Source organism: Aethalodelphis obliquidens, unplaced genomic scaffold, assembly GCF_003676395.1.
Source record: "Aethalodelphis obliquidens isolate GAN/ISIS:26980383/991018 unplaced genomic scaffold, ASM367639v1 scaffold8, whole genome shotgun sequence".
NCBI classification, from domain to species: Eukaryota; Metazoa; Chordata; class Mammalia; order Artiodactyla; family Delphinidae; genus Aethalodelphis; species Aethalodelphis obliquidens.
The window spans coordinates 44,590,931-44,607,733 of NW_020837952.1; the positions used below are offsets into that span (position 1 = coordinate 44,590,931).

Genomic DNA, 16,803 nt, shown 5'->3' on the forward strand with positions numbered 1-16,803 from the left:
GCTGTCACCACCAAGAAGCCTGTGTGCGAGCACAGGTCACTATCCACACCTCCCCTCCCGGGAGCCTGTGCAGCCCGCCACTTCCAGGGTCCCGAGATCCAGGGACAACTTCCCTGGGAGAACGCACGGTGCGCCTCAGGCTGGTGCAACGTCAGGCCGGCCTCTGCCACCGCAGGCTCAGCACGCATCCACACCCCTCCCTCCCCCACGTCCTGAATGAGCCCCCGAAGCAGCTGCTCCTTTAACCCTGTCCTGTCTGAGCGAAGAACAGACGCCCTCGGGCAACCTACACGCAGAGGCAGGGCCAAATCCAAAGCTGAGCCCCGGGAGCTGTGTGAACAAAGAAGAGAAAGGGAAATCTCTCCCAGCAGCCTCAGAAGCAGCGGATTAAAGCTCCACAATCAACTTGATGTGCCCTGCACCTCTGGAATACCTGAATAGACAATGAATCATCCCAAATTGAGAAGGTGGACTTTCAGAGCAAGATTTATTATTTTATCCCCTTTTCCTCTTTTTGTGAATGTGTATGTGTATGCCTCTGTGTGAGATTTTGTCTGTATAGCATTGCTTTCACCATTTGTCCCCATTTGTCTGGTTTTAAAAAAAATTTTTTTTTCTTAATAATTATTTTTTCTTTTAACAACTTTATTTTAATTTTTCCTTCCTTCTTTCCTCCCTTCCTTCCTCCCTTCCTTCCTTCCTCCCTCCCTCCCTCCCTTCCTTCCTTTCTTCTTTTTCTCCCTTTTACTCTGAGCTGGGTGGATGAAAGGCTCTTGGTGCTGCAGCCAGGAGTCACTGCTGTGCCTCTGAGGTAGGAGAGCCAACTTCAGGACACTGGTCCACAAGAGACCTCCAAGCTCCACATAATATCAAACGTGAAAATCTCCCAGAGATCTCCATCTCAACACCAGCACCCAGCTTCACTCAACGACCAGCAAGCTACAGTGCTGGACACCTCTATGCCAAACAACAAGCAAGACAGGAACACAACCCCACCCATTAGCAGAGAGGCTGCCTAAAATCATAGTAAGTCCACAGATACCCCAAAACACATCTCCAGACGTGGACCTGCCCACCAGAAAGACAAGATCCAGCCTCATCCACCAGAACACAGGCACTAGTCCCCTCCACCAGGAAGCCTACACAACCCACTGAACCAACTTTAGCCACTGGGGACAGACACCAAAAACAACGGGAACTACGAACCTGCAGCCTGCAAAAAGGAGACACCAAACACAGTAAGATAAGCAAAATGAGAAGACAGAAAAACACACAGCAGATGAAGGAGCAAGATAAAAACCCACCAGACCTAACAAATGAAGAGGAAATAGGCAGTCTACCTGAAAAAGAATTCAGAATAATGATAGTAAAGATGATCCAAAATCTCAGAAATAGAATAGACAAAATGCAAGAAACATTTAACAAGGACCTAGAAGAACTAAAGATGAAACAAGCAATGATAAACAACACAATAAATGAAATGAAAAATACTCTAGATGGGATCAATAGCAGAATAACTGAGGCAAAAGAACAGATAAGTGAACTTGAAAATAAAATAGTGGAAATAACTACTGCACAGCAGAATAGAGAAAAAAGAATGAAAAGAACTGAGGACAGTCTCAGAGACTTCTGGGACAATATTAAATGCACCAACATTCGAATTATAGGGGTTCCAGAAGAAGAAGAGAAAAAGAAAGGGACTGAGAAAATATTTGAAGAGATTATAGTTGAAAACTTCCCTAATATGGGAAAGGAAATAGTTAATCAAGTCCAGGAAGCACAGACAGTCCATACAGGATAAATCTAAGGAGAAACATGCCAAGACACATATTAATCAAACTGTCAAAAATTAAATACAAAGAAAACATATTAAAAGCAGCAAGGGAAAAATAACACACAAGGGAATCCCCATAAGGTTAACAGCTGATTTTTCAGCAGAAACTCTGCAAGCCAGAAGGGACTGGCAAGACATATTTAAAGTGGTGAAGGAGAAAAACCTACAACCAAGATTACTCTACCCAGCAAGGATGTCATTCAGATTTGATAGAGAAATTAAAACATTTACAGACAAGCAAAAGCTGAGAGAGTTCAGCACCACCAAACCAGCTTTACAACAAATGCTAAAGGAACTTCTCTAGGCAAGAAACACAAGAGAAGGAAAAGACTAACAATAACAAACGCAAAACAATTAAGAAAATGGGAATAAGAACATACATATCTATAATTACCTTAAATGTAAATGGATTAAATGCTCCCACCAAAAGACACAGACTGGCTGAATGGATACAAAAACAAGACCCATATATATGCTGTCTACAAGAGACCCACTTCAGACCTAAAGACACATACAGACTGAAAGTAAGGGGATGGAAAAAGATATTCCATGCATATGGAAACCAAAGGAAAGCTGGAGTAGCAATTCTCATATCAGACAAAATTGATGTTACAATAAAGACTATTAGAAGAGACAAAGAAGGACACTACATAATGATCAAGGGATCGATCCAAGAAGAAGATATAACAATTGTAAATATTTATGCACCCAACATAGGAGCACCTCAATACATAAGGCAAATACTAACAGCCATAAAAGGGGAAATCGACAGTAACACATTCATAGTAGGGGACTTTAACACCCCACTTTCACCAATGGACAGATCATCCAAAATGAAAATAAAAAAGGAAACACAAGCTTTAAAAGATACATTAAACAAGATGGACTTAATTGATATTTATAGGACATTCCATCCAAAAACAACAGAATACACATTTTTCTCAAGTGCTCATGGAACATTCTCCAGGATAGATCATACCTTGGGTCACAAATCAAGCCTTGGTAAATTTAAGAAAATTGAAATCGTATCAAGTATCTTTTCCGAACACAACACTATGAGACTAGATATCAATTACAGGAAAAGATCTGTAAAAAATACAAACACTTGGAGCCTAAACAATACACTACTTAATAACGAAGTGATCACTGAAGAAATCAAAGAGGAAATTAAAAAATACCTATAAACATATGACAAAGGAAACATGACGACCCAAAACCTATGGGATGCAGCAAAAGCAGTTCTAATAGGAAAGTTTATAGCAATACAATCCTACCTTAAGAAACAGGAAACATCTCGAATAAACAACCTAACCTTGCACCTAATGCAATTAGAGAAAGAAGAACAAAAACCCCCAAAAGTTAGCAGAAGGAAAGAAATCATAAAGATCAGATGAGAAATAAATGAAAAAGAAATGAAGGTAGCGATAGCAAAGATCAATAAAACTAAAAGCTGGTTCTTTGAGAAGATAAACAAAATTGATAAACCATTAGCCAGACTCATCAAGAAAAAAAGGGAGAAGACTCAAATCAATAGAATTAGAAATGAAAAAGGAGAAGTAACAACTGACACTGCAGAAATACAAAAGATCATGAGAGAGTACCACAAGCAACTCTATGCCAATAAAATAGACAACCTGGAAGAAATGGACAAATTCTTAGAAATGCACAACCTGCCAAGACTGAATCAGGAAGAAATAGAAAATATGAACAGACCAATCACAAGCACTGAAATTGAAACTGTGATTAAAAATCCTCCAACAAACAAAAGCCCAGGACCACATGGCTTCACAGGCAAATTCTATCAAACATTTAGAGAAGAGCTAACACCTATCCTTCTCAAACTCTTCCAAAATATAGCAGAGGAAGGAACACTCGCAAACTCATTCTACGAGGCCACTATCACCCTGATACCAAAACCAGACAAGGATGTCACAAAGAAAGAAAACTACAGGCCAATATCACTGATGAACATAGATACAAAATCCTCAAGAAAATAATAGCAAACAGAATCCAACAGCACATTAAAAGGATCATACACCATGATCAAGTGGGGTTTATTCCAGGAATGCAAGGATTCTTCAATATACGCAAATCAATCAATGTGATACACCACATTAACAAATTGAAGGAGAAAAACCATATGATCATCTCAATAGATGCAGAAAAAGCTTTCGACAAAATTCAACACCCATTTATGATAAAACCCTGCAGAAAGTAGGCACAGAGGGAACTTTCCTCAACATAATAAAGGCCATATATGACAAACCCACAGCCAACATCATCCTCAATGGTGAAAAACTGAAAGCATTTCCACTAAGATCAGGAACAAGACAAGGTTGCCCACTCTCAGCACTCTTATTCAACATAGTTTTGGAAGTTTTAGCCACAGCAATCACAGAAGAAAAGGAAATAAAAAGAATCCAAATCGGACAAGGAGAAGTAAAGCTGTCATTGTTTGCAGATGACATGATACTATATATAGAGAATCCTAAAGATGCTACCAGAAAACTAATATAGCTAATCAATGAATTTGGTAAAGTAGCAGGATACAAAATTAATGCTCAGAAATCTCTGGCATTCCTATACATTAATGATGAAAAATCTGAAAGTGAAATCAAGAAAACACTCCCATTTACCATTGCAACAAAAAGAATAAAATATCTAGGAATAAACCTACCTAAGGAGACAAAAGACCTGTATGCAGAAAATTATAAGACACTGATGAAAGAAATTAAAGATGATACAAACAGATGGAGAGATATACCATGTTCTTAGATTGGAAGAACCAACATTGTGAAAATGACTCTACTACCCAAAGCAATCTACAGATTCAATGCAATCCCTATGAAACTACCACTGGCATTTTTCACAGAACTAGAACAAAAAATTTCACAATTTGTATGGAAACACAAAAGACCCCAAACAGCCAAAGCAATCTTGAGAATGAAAAACGGAGGTGGAGGAATCAGACTCCCTGACTTCAGACTATACTACAAAGCTACAGTAATCAAGACAGTATGGTACTGGCACAAAAACAGAAAGATAGATCAATGGAACAGGATAGAAAGCCCAGAGATAAACCCACGCACATATGGTCACCTTATCTTTGATAAAGGAGGCAGGAATGTACAGTGGAGAAAGGACAGCCTCTTCAATAAGTGGTGCTGGGAAACCTGGACAGGTACATGTAAAAGTATGAGATTAGATCACTCCCTAACACCATACACAAAAATAAGCTCAAAATGGATTAAAGACCTAAATGTAAGGCCAGAAACTATCAGACTCTTAGAGGAAAACATAGGCAGGACACTCTATGACATAAATCACAGCAAGATCCTTTTTGACCCACCTCCTAGAGAAATGGAAATAAAAACAAAAATAAACAAATGGGACCTAATGAAACTTAAAAGCTTTTGCATAGCATAGGAAACCATAAACAAGACCAAAAGACAACCCTCAGAATGGGAGAAAATATTTGCAAATGAAGCAACTGACAAAGGATTAATCTCCAAAATTTACAAGCAGTTCATGCAGCTCAGTATGAAAAAAATAAAAAACCCAATCCAAAAATGGGCAGAAGACCTAAATAGACATTTCTCCAAAGAAGATATACAGACTGCCAACAAACACATGAAAGAATGCTCAACATCATTAATCATTAGAGAAATGCAAATCAAAACTACAGTGAGATATCATCTCACACCAGTCAGAATGGCCATCATCAAAAAATCTAGAAAGAATAAATGCTGGAGAGGATGTGGAGAAAAGGGAACACTCTTGCACTGCTGGTGGGAATGTGAATTGGTACAGCCACTGTGGAGAACAGTATGGAGGTTCCTTAAAAAACTACAAATAGAACTTCCATATGACCCAGCAATCCCACTTCTGGGCATATACCCTGAGAAAACCATAATTCAAAAGGATTCATGTACCAAAATGTTCATTGCAGCTCTATTTACAATAGCCAGGACATGGAAGCAAGCGAAGTGTCCATCGACAGATGAATGGATAAAGAAGATGTGGCACATATATACAATGGAATATTACTCAGCCATAAAAAGAAATGAAATTGAGCTATTTGTAATGAGGTGGATGGACCTAGAGTCTGTCATACAGAGTGAAGTAAGTCAGAAAGAGAAAGACAAATACCGTATGTTAACACATATATATGGAATTTAAGAAAAAAAAATGTCATGAAGAACCTAGGGGTAAGACAGGAATAAAGACACAGAGCTACTAGAGAATGGACTTGAGGATATGGGCAGGGGGAAGGGTAAGCTGTTACAAAGTGAGAGAATGGCATGGACATATATACACTACCAAACATAAAATAGCTAGTGGGAAGCAGCCGTATAGCACAGGGAGATCAGCTCAGTGCTTTGTGACCACCTAGAGGGGTGGGATAGGGAGGGTCGGAGGGAGGGAGACGCAAGAGGGAAGAGATATGGGAACATATGTATATGTATAACTGATTCACTTTGTTATAAAGCAGAAACTAACACACCATTTTAAAGCAATTATACTCCAATAAAGATGTAAAAAAAAAAAAGATCAAATCATGTAGAAAGATTTAAACCTTACTAATTGCAATCTTTGCTTTGATGTAGAGATGCAAAAATCATGATAGTGAAATAAAATGTACAGTATGAAGAATAGAGAAAGGCAAAATGCTGAAAATTTCAAGAGATGTGTGTTCCCAGTATTCAAATGGCTAATTTTTGAAAGTGGACAGAACCATAAAAGAAGTATCAGGGACACACCGGTTTGTCCACAGAGTAAAAGTGACAGATAGAACAGAATGTATAAATCAAAAAACATATATATATGCTCAAGAAAAATTTTAGAGCATACAGACTGCAGTCCTGGGTTAAAAAAAAAAAAAAAGAAGCTTACCTCGTGGACTCGGAAAAGGAGTGAGGATATTATGACAGAGGAGAACTAGTGTTTGACGAGGATATGGACTCAAGATACGATCCTAAGGAGTCATTTCACAGCATCTCTTGAACCAGAGTCCAGTAGGAAGGAAGGTAGACTTTATGCAAAATGTGAAAGAAGTCACTTGGCCCATGTAGTGGTCACTGCGACAGTGTGACCTAGAGCCAGTTTTGGAGATATAAGGAATATACCCCCCAAAGTACCCATCTCAGGAAATAAGACCTTGGCTAGAGAGAAAGCAAGGAAGAGTTGCCTTGGAGCTATGATGACTCTCCTAGAATATCTCATTATCTATACTCAGGCCAGAGCTGGTATATGAAAAAGGGGAAATCAACCACAATAAGAACTATAAGTAATAATGCAGACTATGGAGCAAAGCACACAAAGAGGAGTTTTGTTGGTTATGGCTTAGTTGTACCAGGTAAGCTTACAGCTTCTGGACCTAATTCATTCATTCACTAGTTCATATAATCAGAATGAGGTCACACTATTTTAACAACTGGCATGCCCTAAGCAACCACCAACCAGAAAGGACCCAAGTTGGGTCTGAAGCAGGAGCCTGGAGGACTTGCTGTGCCCAGCATTAACCTTCAAGTTTCTGGGTCCTGGTCCCAGAGTTGGAGCCCAGGCGGCCACGGAAGTTTCATGGACCACTTAGGTGTGATCAGATAAGTAGACATTTACGAACCAATACATACATAGGTACATTCAACCTGAATTTGTAGAATGTCTACTTTGTCCTGGACACTGCAGTAGGCACCAGGTATTTGATAGAGTATCAAAGAACAATGTCATAATCCTCACCTTCATGGAGTTATAAACTATTTAGTAAAACAGACATTAAATGAGTAACTGCAATAAAGTATTGTAATGGGGATGATATGAGAAATACAAGGTGCTCTGGGAACATTTGGTAGAGGGGAACTCAAACCTATCCAGGGAACAGAAAGGGCCTTTTTGAAAAATAATGTTTAAGTTGAAACTTGAAGAACAAATAAGACTTAGACAGTTGAAGGGTACTCCAGACAGGGGGAAGAGTCCATGCTGAGGCTTGGATGCTAAAAACTGTGACGTCCACTCAAGGTTCAGAAAGAATAGGCTAGGGGACTTCCCTGGTGACGCAGTGGATAAGACTCCACACTCCCAATGCAGGGGGCCCAGGTTTGATCCCTGGTCAGGGGACTAGATCCCACATGCATGCCACAACTAAGAGTTCGCATGCCACAACTAAGGAGTTCGCATGCTGCAACAAAGGAGCCCACCTGACACAACGAAGGAGCCCATCTGCCTCAACTAAGACGCACAACCAAGTAAGTAAATAAATAAATAAATAAATATTTTTTTTAAAAAAGAGGCTATTCCAAAGATTAGTCTGTCCTCTCCATTCCAACACCTCCAAAGAAGCAAGACAGTTTTCCAACACAAAAATGCTCTCTAACAAAAATTTAGCAAATGCCACAAGACATGAAGGACCCTTTAGGCAATAAAAAATGTATTTCCACTCATAGGAAGATGGAGTAGGTGTACTTTTCCTTATTCCTCCTGCTAATAAAACTAAGACTCCTGGACATTACATATAAAACAAATATAAGAAGAATCTAAAAGGTCGAGAGAAGAAGGCAGACTAGTTAGGACTTCAGGACCTGAAGAACAATATAATGGTGAGGTCTCTGAGTTTTCTTTTTGGCCCATATATCCCAGTCTTAGAGATGAAGAAGCTGGCAATCCAGAAATGACAATATGTACAGGCCAAAAAAATCCAGCAAAGACCAGAAAAGGAGCAACTTAGCAAGAAAGAAAACTTTTAGATAATAACCGCTCAATTCCAGCCAAATGCCACAGAATAAACTGTTCCCCCACATACACATGCCAGAAAAGGCCAAGTAAGGAGCCTAGATTCCATCTCCCACCAGCCTATAACAAGGGACCCCATTCCCTCCCTGCTCAGGCAATGTCATAGGAGGCCTAATGGAGAATCAGGACTTTCACCATTGCCCAGCAGGAACAAGACCACCATGATGTCAGTGGAGACTGTTCCCACCCAGCAAAATAAGAAATTCCTCCCTTGGATGTCAACAGAGGCCAACTTGGGAACCTGGACTTCTACATCCACCTGGCAGTAATGAGACAGCTCCCTCCCTTACACTGTTGAAGTGGTATCAGAGAAAGAAAACCAAAACAGAAGGTGCATGTAAGATCTATAGTCTCACCACATAATATAAAAATGTCCAGGTTTCAACTGAAGTTCACTTTTCAGAGCAGGAATTAGGAAGATCTCAAAATGAATGAAAAACGACAATCAATAAATACTGATAGAGAAGTGACAGATATATTAGAATTATTTCACAAATTTTCAAGCAGCCATGATAAAACTGCTTCAGCAATTAGAACATGCTTGAAACAAATGAAAAAGTAGAAGGCCTTAGCAAAAAAAAAGAAAAAAAGAAAGTATCAGCAAAAACATAGATGATATAAAGAAGAACAAAATGTAAATTTTAGAACTGAAAATATAATAACTTAAATAAAAATCTCAGTGGATAGGTTCAACAGCAGAATTGGGGGGACAGAGAAAAGAATCAGTGAACTGGAAGATAGAACAATAAAAACCGCCCAATCTGAAAAAAACAGAGAGAAAATAGGCTTAAAAATCAGTCACCAGGACCTGTGTGAATATAACAAAAAATCTAACATTCATGTCATCCGAGTCTTAGGTAAGAAAAGAAAGAGAGTGGGGCTGAAAAGTACTCAAAGAAATAATGTTTGAACGTCCCAAATTTGGCAAGAAACATAAACCTACAGATTCAAAAGCTAAGCAAACTACAAACAGAATAAACCCAAAGAAAAACATGCCTAGACACATCGTAATTAAACTTCTGTAAACTAACTTCAAAGAAAAATTTCTGAAAGCAGCCAGAGGAAAAAAAATGACACCTTATAGGGGAAAACAATTAGAATGGCAGCAGATTTCTCCTTTAAAATAATGGAAGCCAGAAGAAAGTGGCACAATATTTTTCAAGTGTTGGAAAAAAAGAATTGTCAACTCAGAATCCTATACCTGGCAAAAATATCATTTGGGAATAAAGGGGAAATCAATACATTCTCAGATAAAGGGAAACTAAGAAAATTTTTTGCCAGCAGACTTATCCTTAAAGGAATGGCTAAAGGAAGTTCTCTAAATAGAAGGGAAATGGTGAAAGAAGGAACCTTGAGAAATCAGAAAGAAAGAAAGAACACAATAAGCAAAAATAAATATAATAGGCTTTCCTCCTCCTCTTGAGTTTTCTAAATCATGTTTGATTGTTGAAGCAAAAATTATAACACTGTCTAAAGTAACTCAAAATGTATGCAGAGTAAATATTTAAGACAATTGTGTTATAAACTGGGTAAAGAGACAGAAATGAGGTAAGATTTCTATACTTTACTCGGATTGGTAAAAGGACAAAACAAGTAGACTGTGATAAGTTATGTATATACACATAAAGCAACAAATGAAAATGCTACACTAAGAGAAAACTCAAAACAATATAGATAGATCAAAATGGGATTCTAAAAAATGTTTAAGTATCCCACTTAAAAAGATGAAAACAGAAAGAACAAACATAATAAAAAACAGCAGACTTAAGCCCTAATATTCCAGTAATTATACTAAATTTAAAAGTCTAAATACCCCAATAAAAAGACAGAGATTGGCAGGATGGATTTAAAAACATAACCCAACTATACGCTGTCTACAAAAAACTCACATAAGATATAATGATATAGTCAAGTTCAAAGTAAAAGGATATCATGCAAACATTAATCAAAGGAAAGCAGGAGTACTATTAACTATTTAATATCAGATAAAGTAGTTTTCAGACAAAGAAAATTATCAGAGAGGAACATTATATAATGATAAGAGGACTAATTCACCAAGAAGCCATCGAAATCCTAAATGTATATGCACCAAACAAGAGAACTGCAAAATACAAGCAAAAACTAAGAGAACTAAAAGGAAAAGAGACAACTACACACTATAGGTTGAGAATTCACCACTTCTGTCAACAATTGATAAAAACAAATAAGCGTAAAATCAGAAGGATACAGAAGAACTCAGCACCATCAATGAGCAGGATCTAACTGACACCTGTAGAACACTATGCTTAACAGCAGAGTACACATTCTTTTCAGGTGCCCATGTAACAGATACCCAAATACTATATCCTGGGCCATAAAACAGACCTCAACAAATTTAAAAGAATTAAAATCATACAGAATGTGTTCTCTGACCACATTGGAATGAAATTAGAAATCAATAGCTGAAAGATAACAGGAAAATCTCCAAACAATTGGAAACTAAGTAACATATTTTTAAATAATCTACAGGTCAAAAGGACATATCAAAGGAAATTTTAAAACTCCAATACAAAATATGAAAAGTTATGGGACATAGCTAAAAGTGCTGAGAGGGAGATTTTTAGCAATTAGTGCACACATTACAAAAAAGTCTCAAATCAGTAATCTAGTGTCACACCTCAAGAAGAGCAAAATAAACCCAAAGCAAGCAGAAGGAAGAAAATAATGAAGATAATTTTAAAAAGCAATGATTTAAAACAGAAAAACGATACAGAAAATCAATGAAACAAGAAGCTAGTTCTTTCAAAATATCAATAAAAATTGACAAACCTCTAGCAAGACTAAAAAAAGAGATAAAAGATAAAATTACCAATATTATGAATAAAACAGGAGATATCACTAAAAACCCTGCAGACATCAAAAGTATAATAAGGGGATACTATGAATAATTCCACACACCTAAATTTGACAACTTAGATGAAATGGAGCAATTCCTCGAAAACACAAACTACCATAATTCATCCACTATGAAGCAGATAACTTGAACAGCTATAACTATTAAGGAAACTGAATTCATAATTTTTAAACTCCCAAAAAAGAAACCCCCAAGCCCAGATGGTTTCACTAGAGTATTCTACCAAACACTTAAAGAAGAATTAACACCAATTTTACACAATCTCTTCCAGAAAATAGGAGAGAACTCTTTCCAATTTATTTTATGAAGCTGGTATGACCCTAACACCAAAACCAAGAAAAGGCATTACAAAAAAGTATTACCACAGATCAGCATCTCTCATGAATATAGATGCAAAAATTCTTAGCATACTATCAGCAAAGAGAGTTCAGCAATATATAAAAATAACTATACACCATGACCAAGAGAAGATTATTCCAGGAATGCAATGCCAGCTTAAAATTTGAAAATCAATCAGCATAATACACCATGTTAAAGGGCTAAAGAAGAAAATCATATTGTCATATCGAATGGTGCAGAAAAACCATTTGACAAAATTCAACACTCATCCATGATAAAAACTCTCAGAAAAATAGGAATAGAGGGGAATTTCCTTAATTTGGTAAAGGGCATGTACAAAAATCCTACAGGTAATGTACTCAAGAATGAACCACTGAATGCTTTTCTCATTCAGATTGGAGAACAAGGCAATGATGTCCACTTTCACCACTCTTATTCAACATGATGTGGAAGTTGAAGCCAGGGCAATAAGGAAATTAAAGGTACATATACAGATTGGAAAAGAAGATATAAAACTATCCCAATTTGAAGATGATATAATTTTATCTGTAGAAAATCCCAGGAACTAATAAGTTCAGCAAGGTCACAGGATACAAACAAATATACAAAAATCAATTGTATCTTTATATAATAACAAACACATGGACACCAACATTAAGAATACAATACCGTGTACAATCACTCAAAAAAAATGAAATACTTAGGTGTAAATCTAACTAAATATAAACATGACTTGTATATGAAAATTACACAGTAGTGGTGGAAAAGAAATCATAGAAAATCTAAATAAATGAAGAGATACACTACGTTCATGGATTAAAAGATTCGACACAGTAAAAATGTCAGTTCTTCCCAAATTGTTTTACAGGTTTAAGGCAATCCTATCAAAAATTAAGCAGGATTTTTTTTAGATATAGAGATTATTCTAAACTTTATATGGGAAGGAAAAGGAACTAGAACAGTTAAAACAATTTTGAAAAATAAGAATAAAGTGGGAGGAATCAGTACTTCTGAATTCAAGACTTATTACAGAGCTATAGTAATCAAGACTGTATGATCTTGGCAGATGGACAGACACATAGATCAATGGAATAGAACAAAGAAACCACAAATAGACCCACACAAATATGCCCCACTGATTTTTCACATAGGTGCAAAGGCAATTCAATGGAAGAAAGACAGCTTTCACAACACGTGGTGTTAGAGCAACAGGACATCCACCGGGAAAAGGGAAAAAAAGAACATCAACCTAGGTCTCATACCATTGAGGGAACTGGGTAAAGGGTATATGGGATCTCTCTGTATTATTTCTTAGTATTGCATGTAAATCTATAATGATCTCAAAATGGAAAGATTAATTAACAAAAATTTTTTAAAGAATTTAGTCATCTATGTTCCTTGGTATGTCTATGTGTAGACATATAGAGAGAAAAGTCTGTAAGGATGGTCACATCAACACTTAAAAAAAAAAAAAAGGAAAAGAAGAAGAATTTAGTGATTATGACTCAAACCTTCCAGGATTAGCTCTTACCTGCAACAGAGCTCCCATTAGTGATGCCAGCGCAGCCATTCCAATACACAAAGCTCCAAACAGCACACCTAGATGGATGATGTAAAAGCCATTGTAAAATCCAGACTCAGAGGATTAGAATTCTCAATAGAATAAGCTATCACACCTTGATTCAAAGTACATAATATGACTATAATAAAGAATGGCCACCTACCTCAGAGCCAGCTAAAAAAGGAAAGGGAACTAGTATGCAAAGAGGAAAGAAAACACTGATATTGTGGCCCGGGATTAATTACATTAGGTTATATAGGTAAAGATTTCCTAAAATTAACTATAGAGAGTTAAAACCTAATAACTATTGTGTTATTAATGTAATCCTCCATAAACATTTGTTGGTAAAGGAAGGTTCAGGGAGCTTCTGGGTTGGCGAACACGTGGTATGCTCAGAGAGGACATGGATGCTCCATGCCCTTTCCCATATCTTGCCATATTCATCTCTTCCATCTGGCTGTTTTTGAGTTATATCCTTTTACAACAAACCAGCAATCTAAAAAAGTCTTCCAACCTCTGGCCTGGCTTAGAACATCACCGGTTCTACTGATGTCCTACATCCTTCCCAGATTGCATGCCAGCATGCCGTTGCTTCTCAGAGCCGTGTGTCTGACAGGTTTTTGGTGCTCTGGCCGGCTGTCAGGCCTGAGCCTCTGAGGTGGGAGGGCTGAGTTCAGGACATTGGTCCACCAGACACCTCCTGGCCCCATTTAATATCAATCAGCCGGAGCTCTCCCAGAGATCCCCGACTCAATGCTAAGATCCAGCTCCACTCAACAACCAGCAAGCTCCAGTGCTGGACACCCCATGCCAAACAACTAGCAAGAAAGGAACACAACCCCACCTATTAGCAGAGAAGCTGCCTAAAATCATAATAAGTTCACAGACATACCAAAACACACCACTGACGTGGTCCTGCCCACCAGAAAGACAAGATCCAGCTTCATCCACCAGAACACAGGCACCAGTTCCCTCCACCAGGAAGCCTACACAACCCACTGAATCAATCTTACCCACTGGGGGCAGACACCAAAAAAACCAGGAACTAAAAACCTGCAGCCTACTAAAGGAGACCCCAAACACAGTAAGTTAAGCAAAATGAGGAGACAGAGAAGTATGCCAGATGAAGGAGCAAGGTAAAAACCCACCAGTCAAACAAATGAACAGGAAATAGGCAGTCTACCTGAAAAAGAATTCAGAGGAATGATAGTAATGGAGAAAATACAAGGGACATTTAACAAGGACCTAGGAGAACTAAAGAGCAAACAAAGATGAACAACACAATAAATGAAATTAAAAATTCTCTAGAAGGAATCAATAGAAGAATAACAGAGGCAGAAAAATGTAAAAGTTACCTGGAAGATAAAATAGTAGAAATAACTACCACAGAGCAGAATAAAGAAAAAAGAATGAAAAGAACTGAGGAAAATCTGATAGACCTCTGGGACAACATTAAACACACCAACGTTTGAATTATAGGGGTCCCAGAAGAAGAAGAGACAAAAAAAAAAGGGACTGAGAAAATATTTGAAGAGATTATAGCTGAAAACTTCCCTATTATGGCAAAGGAAATAGTCAATCAAGTCCAGGAAGCGCACAGAATCCCACATAGGATAAATCCAAGGAGAAACATGCCAAGACTCATATTAATCAAACCAGCAAAAATTAAATACAAAGACAAAATATTAAAAGCAGCAAGGGAAAAGCAACAAATAACATACAAGGGAATCCCCATAAGGTTAATAGCTGATCTTTCAGCAGAAACTCTGCAAGCCAGAAGGGAGTGGCAGGACATATTTAAAGTGATGAAAGGAAAAACCTACAACCAAGATTACCCTACATAGCAAGGATCTCATTCAGATTGGTCGGAGAAATTAAAACCTTTATAGCCAAGCAAAAGCTACGAGAATTCAGCACCACCAAACCAACTTTACAACAAATGTTAAAGGAACTTCTCTAGGCAGGAAACACAAGAGAAGGAAAAGACCCACAATAACAAACCCAAAACAATTAAGAAAATGGTAATGGGAACATACATATCGATAATTACCTTAAATGTAAATGGATTAAATGCTCCAGCAAAAAGACATAGACTGGCTGAATTGATAGAAGAACAAGACCCGTATGTATGCTGTCTACAACAGATACACTTCAGACTTAGGGACACATATGGACTGAAAGTGAAGGGATGGAAAAAGATATTCCATGCAAATGGAAATCAAAAGAAAGCTGGAGTAGCAATTCTCATATCAGACAAAATAGACTTTAAAATAAAGACTATTAGAAGAGACAAAGAAGGACACTACATAATGATCAAGGGATCAATCCAAGAAGAAGATATAACAATTGTAAATATTTATGCACCAAACATAGGAGCACCTCAATCCATAAGGCAAATGTTAAGAGCCATAAAAGGGGAAATCGACTGTAACACAATAACAGTAGGGGACTTTAACACCATGCTTTCACCAATGGACAGAGCATCCAAAATGAAAATAAATAAGGAAACACAAGCTTTAAATGATACATTAAACAAGATGGACTTAATTGATATTTATAGGACATTCCATCCAAAAACAACAGAATACACTTTCTTCTCAAGAGCTCATGGAACATTCTCCAGGATGGACATCTTGGGTCACAAATCAAGCCTTGGTAAATTTAAGAAAATTGAAATCATATCAAGTATCTTTTCCGACCACAACGCTATGAGATTAGATGTCAATTACAGGAAAAAATCTGTAAAAAATACAAACAAATGGAGGCTGTATAAACAATACACTAATGTATTGAGGAGTAGGAAACGGAATCCAACAGCACATTAAAAGGATCACAAACCATGATCAACTGGGATTTATGCTAGGAATGCAAGGATTCTTCTATAGACGCAAAGCAATCAATGTGATACACCATATTAACAAAGTGAAGGATAAAAACCATATGATCATCTCAATAGATACAGAAAAAGTTTTCGATCAAATTCAACACCGATTTATGATAAAAACCCTCCAGAAAGTAGGCATAGAGGGAATTTCCTCAACATAATAAAGGCCATATATGACAAACCCACAGCCAACATTGTCCTCAATGGTGAAATACTGAAACTATTTCCACTAAGATAAGGAACAAAACAAGGTTGCCCACTCTCACCCCTATTATTCAACATAGTTTAGCAAGGTTTAGCCACAGCAAACAGAAAAGAAAAAGAAATAAAAGGAATCCAAATTGGAAAAGAAGAAGTAAAGCTGTCACTGTTTGCAGATGACATGATACTATACATAGAGAATCCTAAAGATGCTACCAGAAAACTCCTAGAGCTAATCAATAAATTCGGTAAAGTAGCAGGATACAAAATTAATGCACAGAAATCTCTTGCATTCCTATACA

General features: G+C 37.4%; 1 protein-coding gene across 2 annotated transcripts in view; it reads right to left on the reverse strand.

Annotated features, from left to right (window-relative positions):
• Positions 1-16,803, reverse strand: part of SLC5A8 (solute carrier family 5 member 8) — a 63,698-nt gene that overhangs the window by 13,550 nt on the left and 33,345 nt on the right. For both annotated transcript variants that reach the window (XM_027107323.1, XM_027107324.1), the window contains exon 10: positions 13,387-13,454. In XM_027107323.1, coding sequence (XP_026963124.1) covers positions 13,387-13,454 — 68 coding nt within the window. The remainder of the gene's footprint in view (positions 1-13,386; positions 13,455-16,803) is intronic.